This window comes from Histomonas meleagridis (genome assembly GCF_020186115.1).
Source record: "Histomonas meleagridis strain 2922-C6/04-10x chromosome Unknown contig_16, whole genome shotgun sequence".
Taxonomy (NCBI): Eukaryota; Parabasalia; order Tritrichomonadida; family Dientamoebidae; genus Histomonas; species Histomonas meleagridis.
Window position 1 is genome coordinate 44086 of NW_027150781.1, and position 13754 is coordinate 57839.

The 13754-nt window shown below is 32.5% G+C and overlaps 6 protein-coding genes across 6 annotated transcripts; 1 reads left to right on the forward strand and 5 right to left on the reverse strand.

The window, feature by feature from the left end:
• Nucleotides 1-1324: 1324 nt before the first annotated feature.
• Nucleotides 1325-1837, reverse strand: GO595_001874 (EF hand family protein; the record flags this gene model as incomplete). Its single annotated transcript, XM_067914720.1, has 1 exon — nt 1325-1837. One exon carries the CDS (start codon nt 1835-1837, stop codon nt 1325-1327), a length of 513 nt encoding a protein of 170 aa, XP_067777560.1.
• A 277-nt stretch (nt 1838-2114) lies between these two features.
• On the reverse strand, nt 2115-3425 carry GO595_001875 (V-type proton ATPase subunit H-like; the record flags this gene model as incomplete). The annotated part of the gene is made up of 1 exon (XM_067914721.1): nt 2115-3425. One exon carries the CDS (start codon nt 3423-3425, stop codon nt 2115-2117), a length of 1311 nt encoding a protein of 436 aa, XP_067777561.1.
• Nucleotides 3426-3686: 261 nt separating this feature from the next.
• On the reverse strand, nt 3687-5366 carry GO595_001876 (chaperonin-containing T-complex gamma subunit Cct3; the record flags this gene model as incomplete). Its single annotated transcript, XM_067914722.1, has 1 exon — nt 3687-5366. The coding sequence occupies one exon, from the start codon at nt 5364-5366 to the stop codon at nt 3687-3689; it is 1680 nt and encodes a 559-aa protein (XP_067777562.1).
• Nucleotides 5367-5767: 401 nt separating this feature from the next.
• Nucleotides 5768-6148, reverse strand: GO595_001877 (uncharacterized protein; the record flags this gene model as incomplete). The annotated part of the gene is made up of 1 exon (XM_067914724.1): nt 5768-6148. The coding sequence occupies one exon, from the start codon at nt 6146-6148 to the stop codon at nt 5768-5770; it is 381 nt and encodes a 126-aa protein (XP_067777563.1).
• Nucleotides 6149-6568: 420 nt separating this feature from the next.
• GO595_001878 (bacterial Ig-like domain protein) lies at nt 6569-8500 on the reverse strand (the record flags this gene model as incomplete). The annotated part of the gene is made up of 1 exon (XM_067914725.1): nt 6569-8500. One exon carries the CDS (start codon nt 8498-8500, stop codon nt 6569-6571), a length of 1932 nt encoding a protein of 643 aa, XP_067777564.1.
• Nucleotides 8501-10856: 2356 nt separating this feature from the next.
• On the forward strand, nt 10857-13097 carry GO595_001879 (Adaptin N terminal region family protein; the record flags this gene model as incomplete). The annotated part of the gene is made up of 1 exon (XM_067914726.1): nt 10857-13097. The coding sequence occupies one exon, from the start codon at nt 10857-10859 to the stop codon at nt 13095-13097; it is 2241 nt and encodes a 746-aa protein (XP_067777565.1).
• Nucleotides 13098-13754: the final 657 nt, after the last annotated feature.

Here is a 13754-nt window from a genome sequence, read left to right on the forward strand (position 1 = left end):
CATTTTAATCTATAAACGTTCAAATGTCATAGGTTGCAATATTTCTAGATTTTAAAGTATTTAAAATTCGTGAAATTAAAAAAAAATACAAATATTATAAGAAATTATATTTAGATTTAGTTAGAACTAAGTGTTGTAATCTGTTTGTTTTAAGCTTAAAATATTTCAAGAGGATTTTAAAAAATAATTTTTAGAAACAAAGATTTTATGTGATTAACGAGAGCAAAAGCACATCAGTAAGAGAGTTGTTCCCAACAATGATCCAAGGAAAATTAGAAAGTTTAATTGCCTTGATGACACTAATGCAGCAACTCTTTCTGAAATGAACTCGAAAATTGGGACCTTTTCTTTCAAGAATTTAAAGTGTTTTGCAATGGTTTTGATTACTATTTCAATTGATAGTGATTCACCTGGTGGAATTGCAGAGAAAATGGAAATTGATAATATTAATACGTACCCCGCAACCAAGATAAATAAGACAAACCTCATAATATTCCAAAAGGATGAGAAAATTTCCGTAATGTTATTTACCAAAGAATCAATTGGTTCGTGTTTCGTATTGCTTTTTTGGAGTGTTTGTTTCTGTATCGCCTGCTTCTCCTTGTGATATATTTGGATTTCATTCATTGTTCATGAATATGCGTATTTCTTGGAAATAAAATTTATGTTCGGTATTCGACTTTTTCTATGAATATTTATCGTTTATTTATAAAAATTTTCCAATTTTAAAGCATTGATCAATGAGAAAACCATTTTCTGGAAAATCATCATTAGTAATCACATACACCGAAGGAATTTTGCCTAAGAAATATGTTCCACCTTTTGCAGATGTCACTTCTAAACAAGAATGTATCCTTAAATTAAATATTTGGGATATGTATGATGCATACGGATCACACCATAATTTCCTTGCAATGTCATTTCAAATGCAGATGTTTTTATAATTTGTTTTGCTCATTAGTATACTCTTTCTCATTTTGCGGTATATCATAAAGATGGGTTCCGTTGATAAAAGTACATTTTCCCAAAGCTCTGATAATTTTAATAGGTTTAAAAACTGATAAAATGGATGCATCAATATGAAGTTGAGGAAAAAAAGATTTATTACATATGGAGAAGATGAAATCGGTGCTGTTGCTTACATGGAATGTTCTGCAGCAACTGGTTACAATATGGATAAAGTTTTTCAAGTTGCAACTGCAATAGCCATCGAAAATAAAGTTAAAAAGGAATGTGCAAAATGTTTTCATTAAAACGTAATAAAAATTCTTTCATTAAGGATAATAATAAAAAAATTTAATATATGTAAAGATTAACATAACATTTATAAATTGTCTTCATCAGCAGAAAGCTTAATTGCTGATAAAAACTCTGATTGTGTTATCTTTCCAACATCTTTACTGTGTATACTCAGATGCTCACGTGAGCCTTTGACACTAAGAATGATTTCCTTGAGTTCATCTTCAGTTAATCCATTTTCAAGTTCCGCCGAAACTTCTGTTAAATCTTCGAGTGAAAGATACCCGTCCATGTCTATATCTAAGTTGTTAAATGATTGTATGATCATTTCTTTAGGTTGAGGTTCAGAAATCTTTTTCATGAGAATTTGTGTAAATTCATTGAAATCAATTCTTTCGTTCTGGTTATTACATACAGATGAAATTAGAGTGTGAAGTTCTTCTTGTGTTGGATTAAAACCAAGAACTCGAAGAACGACACGAAATTCTGAAGCTTCGATTGTTCCACTTCCATCTTTATCGAAAAGGTTAAATGCTTGTCGTAGGTCATGTTTCTCATTATCTGTTAACGAAAATATTTGTTTTTGCTGAGGTTTCATATATAACGTATTTGAACGATATAAAAGTGTCACCAAATCAACAAATAAAAATTATTCGAGATTATGAAGCTATTCTAAGATTTAAATAGCTTTTTTGATATAATAAATTAATTTTTTATCTATTTTGTTTTATATATAACAAATTTCATATATTTATATTATTCGATTCTAATCAATAATTTCAACAAATTTTTGGAATTTATTTCACATTCGAAGTAATTTCCAAACTATTCACAGAATATAAATAATTTTTCACATTAAATTTTTTCAGTTTCTTTTATTGTCTCAGCAACATCAATTGCGTTGTTCTCAATGCTTCTCTTCGAATAGCCTCTGAAGAACTTTGCAACAACTTCATCACAGCCAACTTAGCGCCCATCTCTTCCAACTTTTGTCTTCCGACTGGACTTCTTGCGGCGAATTCTCCCAAATCGTAACAAGCGACGACGACTGTTTCTTCGTCATTTGACTCCAACAAATCTCTTAATGCTGCGATTACGCTGTACTGGTTCTCTCCGAATCGTTCGATGTTTGCTTTCCAGAACAATTCCGACTTATGTGAGAATGAGAAATGTAATTTCCCAGACCCGACTTCTCGTGTGTACTTCTCCCAGAGTGATAACTTACGTAAGTTTTGGCTCAACTTTTCGGCTGTTGTGCTGATCAATGTGATCATTTCTTGATCAACATAATGTTTCGTTTGGAATTGGCGCAATAAACGCAAAATGTCATTGTCATATGCACTTTCAACAAAGACTGTACTTGGCGTAAGTTGTGCAATGATATTAACTAAGAGACGGACAATTTCTTCACGCTCTGGTTGGATCGTAGATAATAAGCGCGAAAGTTCTTTGACAAATTTGTTCTCAGATAATTGGCCGGCGCCATTTGCTGAATATGTAAGGGCCCAAAAACAAAACAAAATATGATACAAGGAGTCAGTATGAGCTAACTTGGCAGCGGAACCAAGTAAATCTAATAATAATTCAATGCCTTTGGAATCAATAAAATCATCACGAAAACGATCAAATCGTAGAAAACGTTTTAGACCTTCAAAGGCAAGCGACGCAGGTTGGAGGCCATCACCAAGAAGACTAATAACTGTTCGGAGAAATATTGATTTATGCTCTTCACTACATTTGACTTTAGGTTCGGATAATAGAGTACCAAGAAGAAGAAGAACAGTTCGTATCATAAAGGGATGAGCATCATGCGATGAAGAATGAGAAATGAGAATATTAGATAATGACTTAATAAGTGAGTCAACTTGTGTAAGCAGTGATTTAACAGTGAGGTTAAAATCAGCATCAAGTAGGCAGTCAATGAAAGCACAAAGAAGTGATATTGTGTTGGGAAGATTTCGAGTTTCTAGAAGTTTGGCAAATGTAGCCACATGTTTTGTACCTTTGAAGCAAAAGGCCTCAAGTTGCTCTTCAATGGGTTGTTTGAAAAGATCTACAAATGAACTGACATCGGTCTCTTGATCAGTATCAAGCATCAGAGAATGAGGTGGCGTCTGACGTAGGATGTTTTCGCGCTGTTCGATACGTACAAAAAATGGGTGTTTCGAGCTTCCTTTAAGGATCATTTGTTCGAGCTGAAATAATTCAATGATCAACGGGGCACCCCAAACATGATAAAATTTGTTCGTCACGATGACGAATTATCGCAATTTAAGCATTTTTACGTATAATATCACTCCTCATTATTTTTGTATTTGTCATATCTGAACATTTTATTTATTTTCTTAAAATTTGAAAATTTTGAACAATGAAATTAATTTTGAATTGCGTAATTTGATTCTTTAATATATGTACGGAAAAAAAAAAGTTATTATAATTATTATTATTTAATTCATTCCCATCATTGCCGCCTGCTGCGCTTGTGCCATTGCAGTATTTTCCTCTAATTTCTGTGTGACCGATTTCTTATTTACTGGGTTACCGTTTTCATCTCTTTTAATTAAGCCTGAGACAATATCATCGACTCTTAACAATGATATTGCGCATTCGAAAGCGGTTTTGTAAACCTGTGATTTCACCGCTAACGTATCCCACACGTTAATTTTCCTCATGTCCTCAATTTCGCCGGTTAATCCGTTTATGCCCATATAATATTTGTTAGGGTCTTCTGAATGTATTGACCTCAATTTTGTGAGCACTTTCATCGGTGAAGCGCCACAATTTTGTATTAATGTTCGTGGAATAACTTCAAACGCTACAGCTGCGGCTATGTATGCCATTTGTTCTACTGAGTCCAATTGTCCGCACTTCTTTCTTAATGCTGCAGATACAGATACTTCAGTCGCACCGCCGCCAGGTAATAGCGATGGCTCCTTAAGCAAATTCTTCGCAACTTTTAACGCGTCGTCCATAATACTGAACATTTCCAAGAGTACATCTTTCGTTGGACCGCGCAATAACATTGTGCATGCCTTTGGATTCTCGCATTGATCAAAGACTGACCACCATTCGTCGCCGAACTTACGACATTCGTATAATCCGCATTTTGTACCTAAATCAGATTCAACTGCTTCATGTGGATCTGAGACAATTGTCGCGCCACAACATAATGCGATTCGATCCAAATGTACTTTTTGGAATCTTCTTAATGCTGTGATTCCGGCCTCACTTAAGTAATGTAATGCCAAATCGCTGACGCCTTTTTCAGCTAACACTAAGTCACAGCCTGTTGCAATGACTGCGTCACAAAGGTCTTTGACTTGTGCTTCTTCTTCTGCTAATACATTTGCGTAATCATTTTCGCCACTGATTTCTATGTTTGTTATACTTTCGCCTTTACGATATTCTAATCCACAATCGAGAATTAAAATCTTTGGATGTTCAATACGACGACGCATATTTGAATGTAAGACATCTTTGTTAATCATTGTACCCTTCATTACATATGAATCTTCGATTTCTCCGCCCGGAATACGTTCAATTCGAAGGTTACGTTTAAGGTCAACGGTTCCGTCGTCGGTTTTGATCGTTCTGACAGCATCGAGCGCTAATTTCGCAATTAAATCGGACCATCTTGATAAGAACTTGGTGCCAATTGCGGATTTTATGATGCCAAGCATTTCCGCATCGCTTGTGTTGTCGATTGGTTTCTTGATTGTTTTAAGATGTTCAAGTGCATCATCAAGTGCTTTACGAAGTCCTGAAATAAGAATATGCGGATGGACACCATCTTTAATGTGTTTTTCAAGAACAGAAAGAAGTTCTCCTGCAAGAACTACAACAGATGTGGTACCATCTCCAACTTCTTCATCTTGTCCACGTGCAAGTTCAATAATGGATTTAGCTGCTGGATGACTAACATCTATTTCACGGAGAATAGAATTTCCATCATTTGTTATAACAAGAGTACCCATTGAATCTAGAATCATTTTAAGCATTGCTTGAGGACCAAGACATGTACGAATAACATCAGCAGTGACTTTAGCGGCAGCAATGCAAGAAAGCTGTGCTTTACGACCAGTATCTCGCTTTGTTGTCTGGTTAAGAACAATGATTGGTGATTGCATTGAAAGTGTTCGAACAAACTCCCTCAAATTTATGCCACTTTTTTAATAAAGAAAAACAATTTGAGATTCGCTAAAAATTATCTTTATTTTTCATGTTTAGATAAATTTGAACTCATTCCATATAGAAAACAAAAAAAGTAAAAAGAATGTGATTTAAAATCAAATTTTATATAAATTCAATTTAAAATTTTAAAAACGATTAAAACTTTATTAAAAAAGAATTGCTATTTATCAATAGGTATTGAGTTTTGGAACTAATCCATTTTTTTTTTAAAAATAAGCTCCATGGTTTATGTATTATATATAATCAAAAATGTTAAACCAAATTTAAAAAATCGAAAATAAATTTATTGATCGTTTCATAGATTCAAAAAAAAAAACACTTATTTATTGGAAAATTATTAATCATAAGGTTCAGCATATTCATATACATCTGGAAGAACAATACCATAAAGTTTTTTTGATTGAGGTGGCTTCTTTGGATTAATTTTTAAAGGTTTCATCGAAGGAACATCGTTGAGCATTGATGGGAGTCTTGGTGCATTTGGATCTTTTTGTCTGTTTTCTTCCTTTTGGTGTCTGTGTGATGTAGATCTATTAGGGGCATCTGTAAATTTTGATTTTGGTTGTTCTTTGGCCTTATTTCTATAAAATTCATTTTTTTCTGCGTGATTCCTAAACGAAGTTGGTTCGAGGGCAGAGGCTGCCTCTGATCTGTTAAGTGTTTTGACGGCAGAAACAGGCTCAGATGAACCAATTCCTGCAAAAAAAGGGTCGTTCATTGTTAGTGAAACATCAGGGCAGTCTGTTTGGTCGTTGACACTTTTTCAAACAATGTGTTTGGCTTTCCGATTTGGAAAACACCAGAATCAGCGCATTAACAAAATGGTTCAACCAGAACTGGGCTACTAAGATTGGATCCCAGGAGTAAAGGACCGCACATTCTCATGAATATCTTTTTTCAAATTGATAACATTTATTTCGGAAGAAATCCTTTACTGAGTACTCATACTTTTGTTTTATAACTTTACAGTTGTAGGATGCTCATCATAAGAGATTTTTGATATCAATTTCGTGTTTTAGTTTCAGAAAACATTAAATACGTTTTTCTTTATTTTTATTAAAAGTACGAAGAAATTGAGATTTATTATGGGGTGAAGTTACTAATTATTAGAATTAATGAATCTTAATTCAAAATTAATTTATTCATCCGCAAAATCATCATCAAATGGATCATCTTCGGCTTCATTGTAAAGTGGGTTTTGGTAGTTAACTGTAGAATCCTTTTCGATTGTTGTATCCACAGCATCTCCAATACCAGAAAGGACAGCCTTTGCACCGAAGTTCTTGAAAATGGCAACAGCTGCTGCAACGATTGCAGCAACACCAACAATTGCACCAGCAATAGCGTAATACTTAACGTTGCTATCTTCGGAATCATCAACGGTTCCCTGTTGGTCTACTGGGATACCATTAATGAATGAAGGAGAAGGTGATTGTGAAGCTGAAATTGATCGTGTTGGTGATACAGATGATGAAATAGAACGTGATGCTGAAATAGAACGTGATGCTGAAATAGAACGTGATGGTGATGCAGAAGGTGATGGAGATTGTGATGGTGTTGCTGCTGGGATTGTGAGCTTGACGCTTTTAACTGGGCTGATATTACCGAAGCCATCATATGCAATTGCATATAAGTGTTGACCATCTTTGAAATCGTCACGAGTTAATTGAATTGTTGAAGATTCTGAGATTAAGCCATTGTTAGCTAAGTCACTTTCTGTAAGGCTAGCGCCTTCATCTGCAATTAAGTATTTGTAATACTTAACACCAGTTGTAACAGTTGCCTCTGCAACATTTGATTCTAACAAAATTTCATCTGTATCTCTGTCAACAGCTTTAAGTTGGAAACGATATTTTGAACCAGAATCAATTGCTTCAATAGCAACAGTAAGTGTATCTTCATAGAAATTGATTGTTTGGATCTTTGGTGCAGCATAATCTTGTGATGAATGATCTTCGGAAAATGTTTCATAAGTTCTTTGCTTCAAATAATAAATGGTATTTGCAATGACTTGGATTTCACTTACTGTGGATTCACAGTTACTATGACCTGTTTGGATCATTGCTGTGTTATCTTTGGTTGTTAAATAGAAGTTATGTTTAAGGCCAAACTTATCTATTTCCTCGCCACTTTTATCGAAGGACATCCAAACATCTCCTGTAGCTGCATGATATGTTGTGTGTGAAGCTGGAATTGTTAAGGTTGTTCCAATTTTACCAATTTCATAAGGATAATTTGTTAAAAGTCCTTCTTTTCGAATTTGAATTGTGCTAGAGTCCTTCTTTTTATAAGTAGGTTTTCCGTGAATGCCATTTAATGTAATTTCATCATCAATGTTCATTGAATAAATTCCAAATAATTTTCGAATAGCAACTAAACCAGTAGCACGACCACCTCTGATGAAATCAAAAGAGATAGAATCATGTCCTGTCAAAACACCATATCCTGCATTAATGTAAGGTTTAATATAATCTTCAGCTGTTGTTGTTTTGATTGAATATCCTGAATTTGCATCCCATGTTCCAAAGAAGATAACATCATAATCATAAATAAACTTAGGATTATTAACAATTTTATCTTCAAAATCATTGATTGACATTGGAGTAACAAAAATAAGTTGTTGCTTTGTGTTTTGATCGATACCAGCTGCATCAAATTTTTCTACTTTATTTAGTTTATTATCAATTATGGTTCCTCCTTCCATCCAAATCTTTAAAGCAGCTGACTTTGAAATTGTGATTTTAGTTCCATTTGTGAATATAAAGTCAACTAAATAAGTGTTATATTTTCCAGTATTTTTAGAATCTTGTCCTTTATTGCCATCAATTTGACTTGGATATACATTAAGTACATTGACTTTGGTACCAGATATATAAGTGCTAATTTGCTTCCAGTTACCCCATTCATCATTTTCATAACTTTTTTGATAAAGTTTGTAATAAATATTTCCAGTAACATTATTCCAAGAAAGATAAGTACCACCTTTACCATTTGCTAAATCTGCTCTTGGTTCAGCAGAAAGAGTAAGTTCTTGTTCACTTCTAATGAACGTAAGAAGGAAAACAAACATTAAAATGTCAATTTCAATACTTCGGTTTTTGATAACTTTGCAACCATTTTCTCAATATGGAAATAACTTCGGCACAATGGGATAACACATGCTATAATTGAAAATATATTATCACTGATAAATAGTTAAGATAAATTTATGTTTACATAATGTTTGATAATGTATCTATTAAGAAATTTATGTTTATATTCCCTTCATCATCGTAGATAGCCCACTCAAGCTTTCAAAAGCCTCGTAATCATTGCGCCATACAAAAACGAAAAATTGAATACAGTTTTGAATACGTTATTTGGTTATAACAAAACATGTTTTCTCTATCATTATTTCAATGGTGTTTTATGGTTATGTTTGGTCGAAAGCTTTCGACCTGTAAATTTGCCGCCTGAAATTGAATGCGATTCGAACGATAATTTCTTGTTATAACAACCTTATTTAAATTTCATAATGGTATATACAACACATTCAAAAACTTCATAGAAAAAACATGGAATCTAATGATATCCAATATAACTATTAATAGTATTACTCTAATCGAATAGTTATTGTGTTTTTTCATTAAAATATCGACGCCATTAAATATATTATATCCGCGTTTTCAAATTGTAAATCGCTTTATAATTGTGTACAATTCGAAAACTTTGTTGAATTCATATATATACCGATTAATAGTAAACATAATATATCACACAAGAGGTCACATTATCTAAATTTGGTATATAAATTTTCAATTATTCATCAAAATATACATAAAGAATTGGTGGTTAATACAATGATGACGAAATATTTATTGAAATATATGTATTAAATGGATTACCTTAAAAACTCACATAATTTTAACGAAAAAAAGAATTTTGTTGTAAAGTTGCACGACAATCCATCTTTCATATACTAAATTGCCCTTCTACAGATAAAATTGGTGATCACAATACTATATAAAAATTAAGTTTTGACAATTTTACAGTATATTGTTTAATTATAAATAATTCCTAAAGTATGCTGATATCTCTTTGTTTTCTTGTGCAAGCTGATATGGTGTTTTTCCTATTTTAAATTTGAATAAACAATGTTGAAAGGTTAAAATTAACTTTAATGTTTGGGTCAGCTCCTTTACTTAAAAGAAATTTTACTATTTCTCTGTTTCCTGCTTTCACTGCATTGTGAAGTGGAGTATTACATCGAAAAATCAAATATTTTATTAAGTAAAAGTACATTATAAAAAGTATTGATAATTTATCTTCAAAATTTATATCAGAACCATATTCAATTAGTATCTCAATAACATCAGTTTTTCTATTTTTTACTGCATAAAATAATGGTGTTTGAAATTCGATGATGAAATTCCAAATGAAGAAAAAATAAATAATCATCGAAAATAAAAAAGAAACTTCAATATTAGGATCAATTCCTGATTCAAGAAGTTTAATGACTATATCAATAACACCCTTTTCAGATGCCGTAAATAACAAATTTGATAAATTAGATTCACAAACATTATTTTCGATAAGGAAATTCAAAATTTCAAATCGATCATAATCTAATGCAACATCAAATGCATTTTTATTAAATTTAATTAAACACCATAAAGCAAACCAATTAAATTATATTTGTTAATGCTAATTTTGAACCTTTTTCAATTAGAAATTGGACTGTTTTCATATGATTTTCTTTAATTGCATAGTGAAGAGGTGTCGATAATAAATTAAAAATAAATTCCATCATTTGATTGAACATCAATTTCCATTTTGTTTTTTATAAGAAAATATATAATTTGTATATGTCCATACATTGCAGCAAGATGCATTGGTGTTAATCCACTTTGAGTATAAATATTTCCTGCTTTATCATCAAGAGATTTAATACATGAACCCCATAACAATTTTAAAACAGTATATGATCCATATTGTGCTGCATAATGTATTGGTGTAAAAATAATTTAGAAGTAACACCAATAGAATCCCGTACATTAAAATTAACTCCCCTATTTTCAAGAAGTGTATAAAATAATTGTGAATTAGAAGCAGCAATAAAATGTATTAAAAATCGAATATATATAAAAAAATATTTTTCTTATCAACAATATTAAGATTTGATCCATTAATCATCAAGTGTTTGAAACATTTTTCTGATTTATAATATGCTGCGAATGATATTAATGGTGGATCTGATTTTACAATTTCAGGAAAATTATCTTCTAAATTAGTTACTCTTGAATCATATGAAAGTCCCGAAGCTATTATTTCTTCCAACTCTTCAAGAGAATCTTCCATTAATATTGTTTCTATTTTTTTCTTCATGGAATTTAATATTAAATTTTTTTAAAGGTTATTTTAAGCGACCGTTTATCAATAGCACACATATGACACAATCCTTTGAAGATTTCGTAAGCATATTAAGATTAGCAGAAAGTAAGCAAAAAGAAAAATCAATAATCTCAAAAGAGCAAGCTCAAATTCGGAATTACCTTCGAAACGTAAAAGATTATTCATACATGCCAACAGTTGTTTCAAAATTAATTTATCTTGATATGGTTGGCTGTAATGTTTCATATGGACAAATGGATATCATAAACTTAATGGCAAATGAAAGATTTAGTTATAAAAGGGTTGGTTATATTGCTGCTTCAGCACTTCTTGATCAAACGAATGAAGTCACTGTACTAGTCACGCAAAACCTTCTTAAAGATATAGAATCAACAGATTTAAATGTTCAATGTTTAGCTCTAACATTTATTGCAAATTTAGGATCTCCAGAAGTTTGTCGTTCAGTTGCACCCAATGTTTCCCGTCTACTCAAGTCCACAGACATGCGAATTCTTAAAAGGGCAGGGATGGCAACAGTCAGCATAATTCGTCAAAATCCAGATATAGCTAATTCCTACAAGAACTCTGTTCAAGGTCTTTTAAATAGTAACAATCATGGTGCTGTTACTGCTGGAATAAATCTTGTAATCACAATGCTTCAAATTGAACCAAGACTTCGTAAATCTTGGGCAAGCTATACATCTTCTTTTGGGAAGATCCTTAAGTCATTAGTCAATAGCGGTCCTGTTATGGAGTTCGCGAAAAGCGGTTTTAACGATCCGATGATGCAAGTGAAGACGTTAAAGGTCATATCACTTATTGGGGCCAAAAACAACTCTGAGCTCGAGAACATTCTTCAGACCATTATATCCTCATGCTCAACACGTAAGAACACAGGTAGATCAATATTATTCCAAACTGTTGAAACGATTTTTGCAATATCAAAAAAACCATCTCTTAGAGGTATAGCTTTAAATCAAGTTGGACGTCTTCTTAGTAGCAAAAAGCCTAATGTGGTATATTCGGCTCTTTCATTAATGGCTCGTATTCTTGGATCAAAACACGTACTTATTAAGAAAGGAAATGCTGACTCTATGGCAATCCAGAGGTACAAAGATGAAATAACGAAGTGTCTTAACCATAAAGATGCATCTATTCGTCGAAGAGCTTTAGATGTAATTTCATCATTAATTAACAAAGACAATGCCGACAAACTCATTCCTGAAATACTAATTTACATCAAGTTCCCAGATGCAGATTTTCGCCGTGAACTTGTTACGAAGATATATTATTCAATCCAAGAATTTGCCACAGATCCCAAATGGATCTTTGAAACGGTTCATCAAATTCTTGTTGAAAATGGGAATTATTGTTCATCTGAGATAATATCATCATTTTGTGAATTCATCATGAAATCACCCGAAATCTATACATTTGCGATCCATCACTTTTCATCCTCCTTAATGAACTATTGCGACAATCAATCCTTATTGCAAGTGAGCTCTTTTGTCATCGGCGAGTTTTCAATGGAAGATGACGGTTCCTTTGAATCGCTCTCACAAATTTTGAATATGCCACAGACAACTTTCGAAACCAAAATGTACATCATCATTGCAATTGCTAAGATGTCTACACGATTTAACAAGAAAGAATATGCTTATAATCTTTTTTCGGAACTTGTTAAGTCCAACAATTTAGAAATCCAACAACGGTCTGGTGAAATGATGAAACTTTTGACGCATACAGATGTGTGCGAAGAAATGCTTGCGCCCATAGCAGATGCCACGAATGTTGAGATGCAAGCGACAACTGAAAACTCAAATAACAAAACACAAGTCGATGATATCCTTATGTCGATTATCAATGATTCGACACCACAACAACAGCAACAAAGTAATAACAGCATTAATTTAATCGATGACCTGATTGGCGATTTACAGCCAAAGAAAAACGAGCCAACAATTGTCGCGAAGACTTCGGACTTTGTCATTTGTGGACAGTCGAAAGTGAATCCGCAAAACCAAAATCAGATCGCAATACAACTCGTTGTGTACGCAGTGAACAACGCGCAACTTGACAACTTCAGAACTGACTTCCAAGTGCCGAACGGATGGAGAATCAATGCGCAGCCAGCGAGCGCAGACACGGTGACGCGGTCCGAGCCCGTGACGCAAGTTGTGTACCTGATGAACGAGAGCGGAGGCAAGTTCGAAATGAGGGTGAGGTGCAGATATAGAAGAGAGACGAATGAGGTGGAGGAGGTGCTGAGCGTAAGTGAATTACCGAACTTGCAATGATTTGTTAAATGGCTGAAATTAATAAATAATAAAATTTTAATAAAATGTGTAATGTGATTTGTAATGTGAATGTTTTTGTGTTAGTGCAGAGCTAAGATGTAAGTGATGTATCATTGATTTGTTAGGTTTGGATAGTACAAATATTATCTAAATTAAATACAAGTTACTAAAAAGAATGATGTTGAATAATTACAAAAAAATAGTAGGAAATATCAATTATTATACTGTGATTCATTAATATTTAAAAATAATAATAAGTTTTTTTGATTCCGACTGAAATTTGCAACATAATGATTCATAACATATCAAATAATAGAAAAATAAAATCAAATAAACTTTAGTTACAGTGCAAACAAGACAAAATTCTACATTAAAATCACTAACTTTATTTATGAAACTAATATTAATAATAACGTCGGATCTAAATGAATTATTCCAATTGATTTAAACTTATTCTCAGTTATTATATCATGTGATAGTCATGAAGAATATTCCATAAAGTCCGAGTTTAAATAATAAATCACCGAAGAAAACAATGTTTTGGGAAAAAATTAGATTCATTAATCAAATTAGGGATCATGCCAGAGCAACAAATTCGTGAAAATGGATTTTAACCATAAAATAAATACAAATTATACACTGTAGTAATAGCATAAA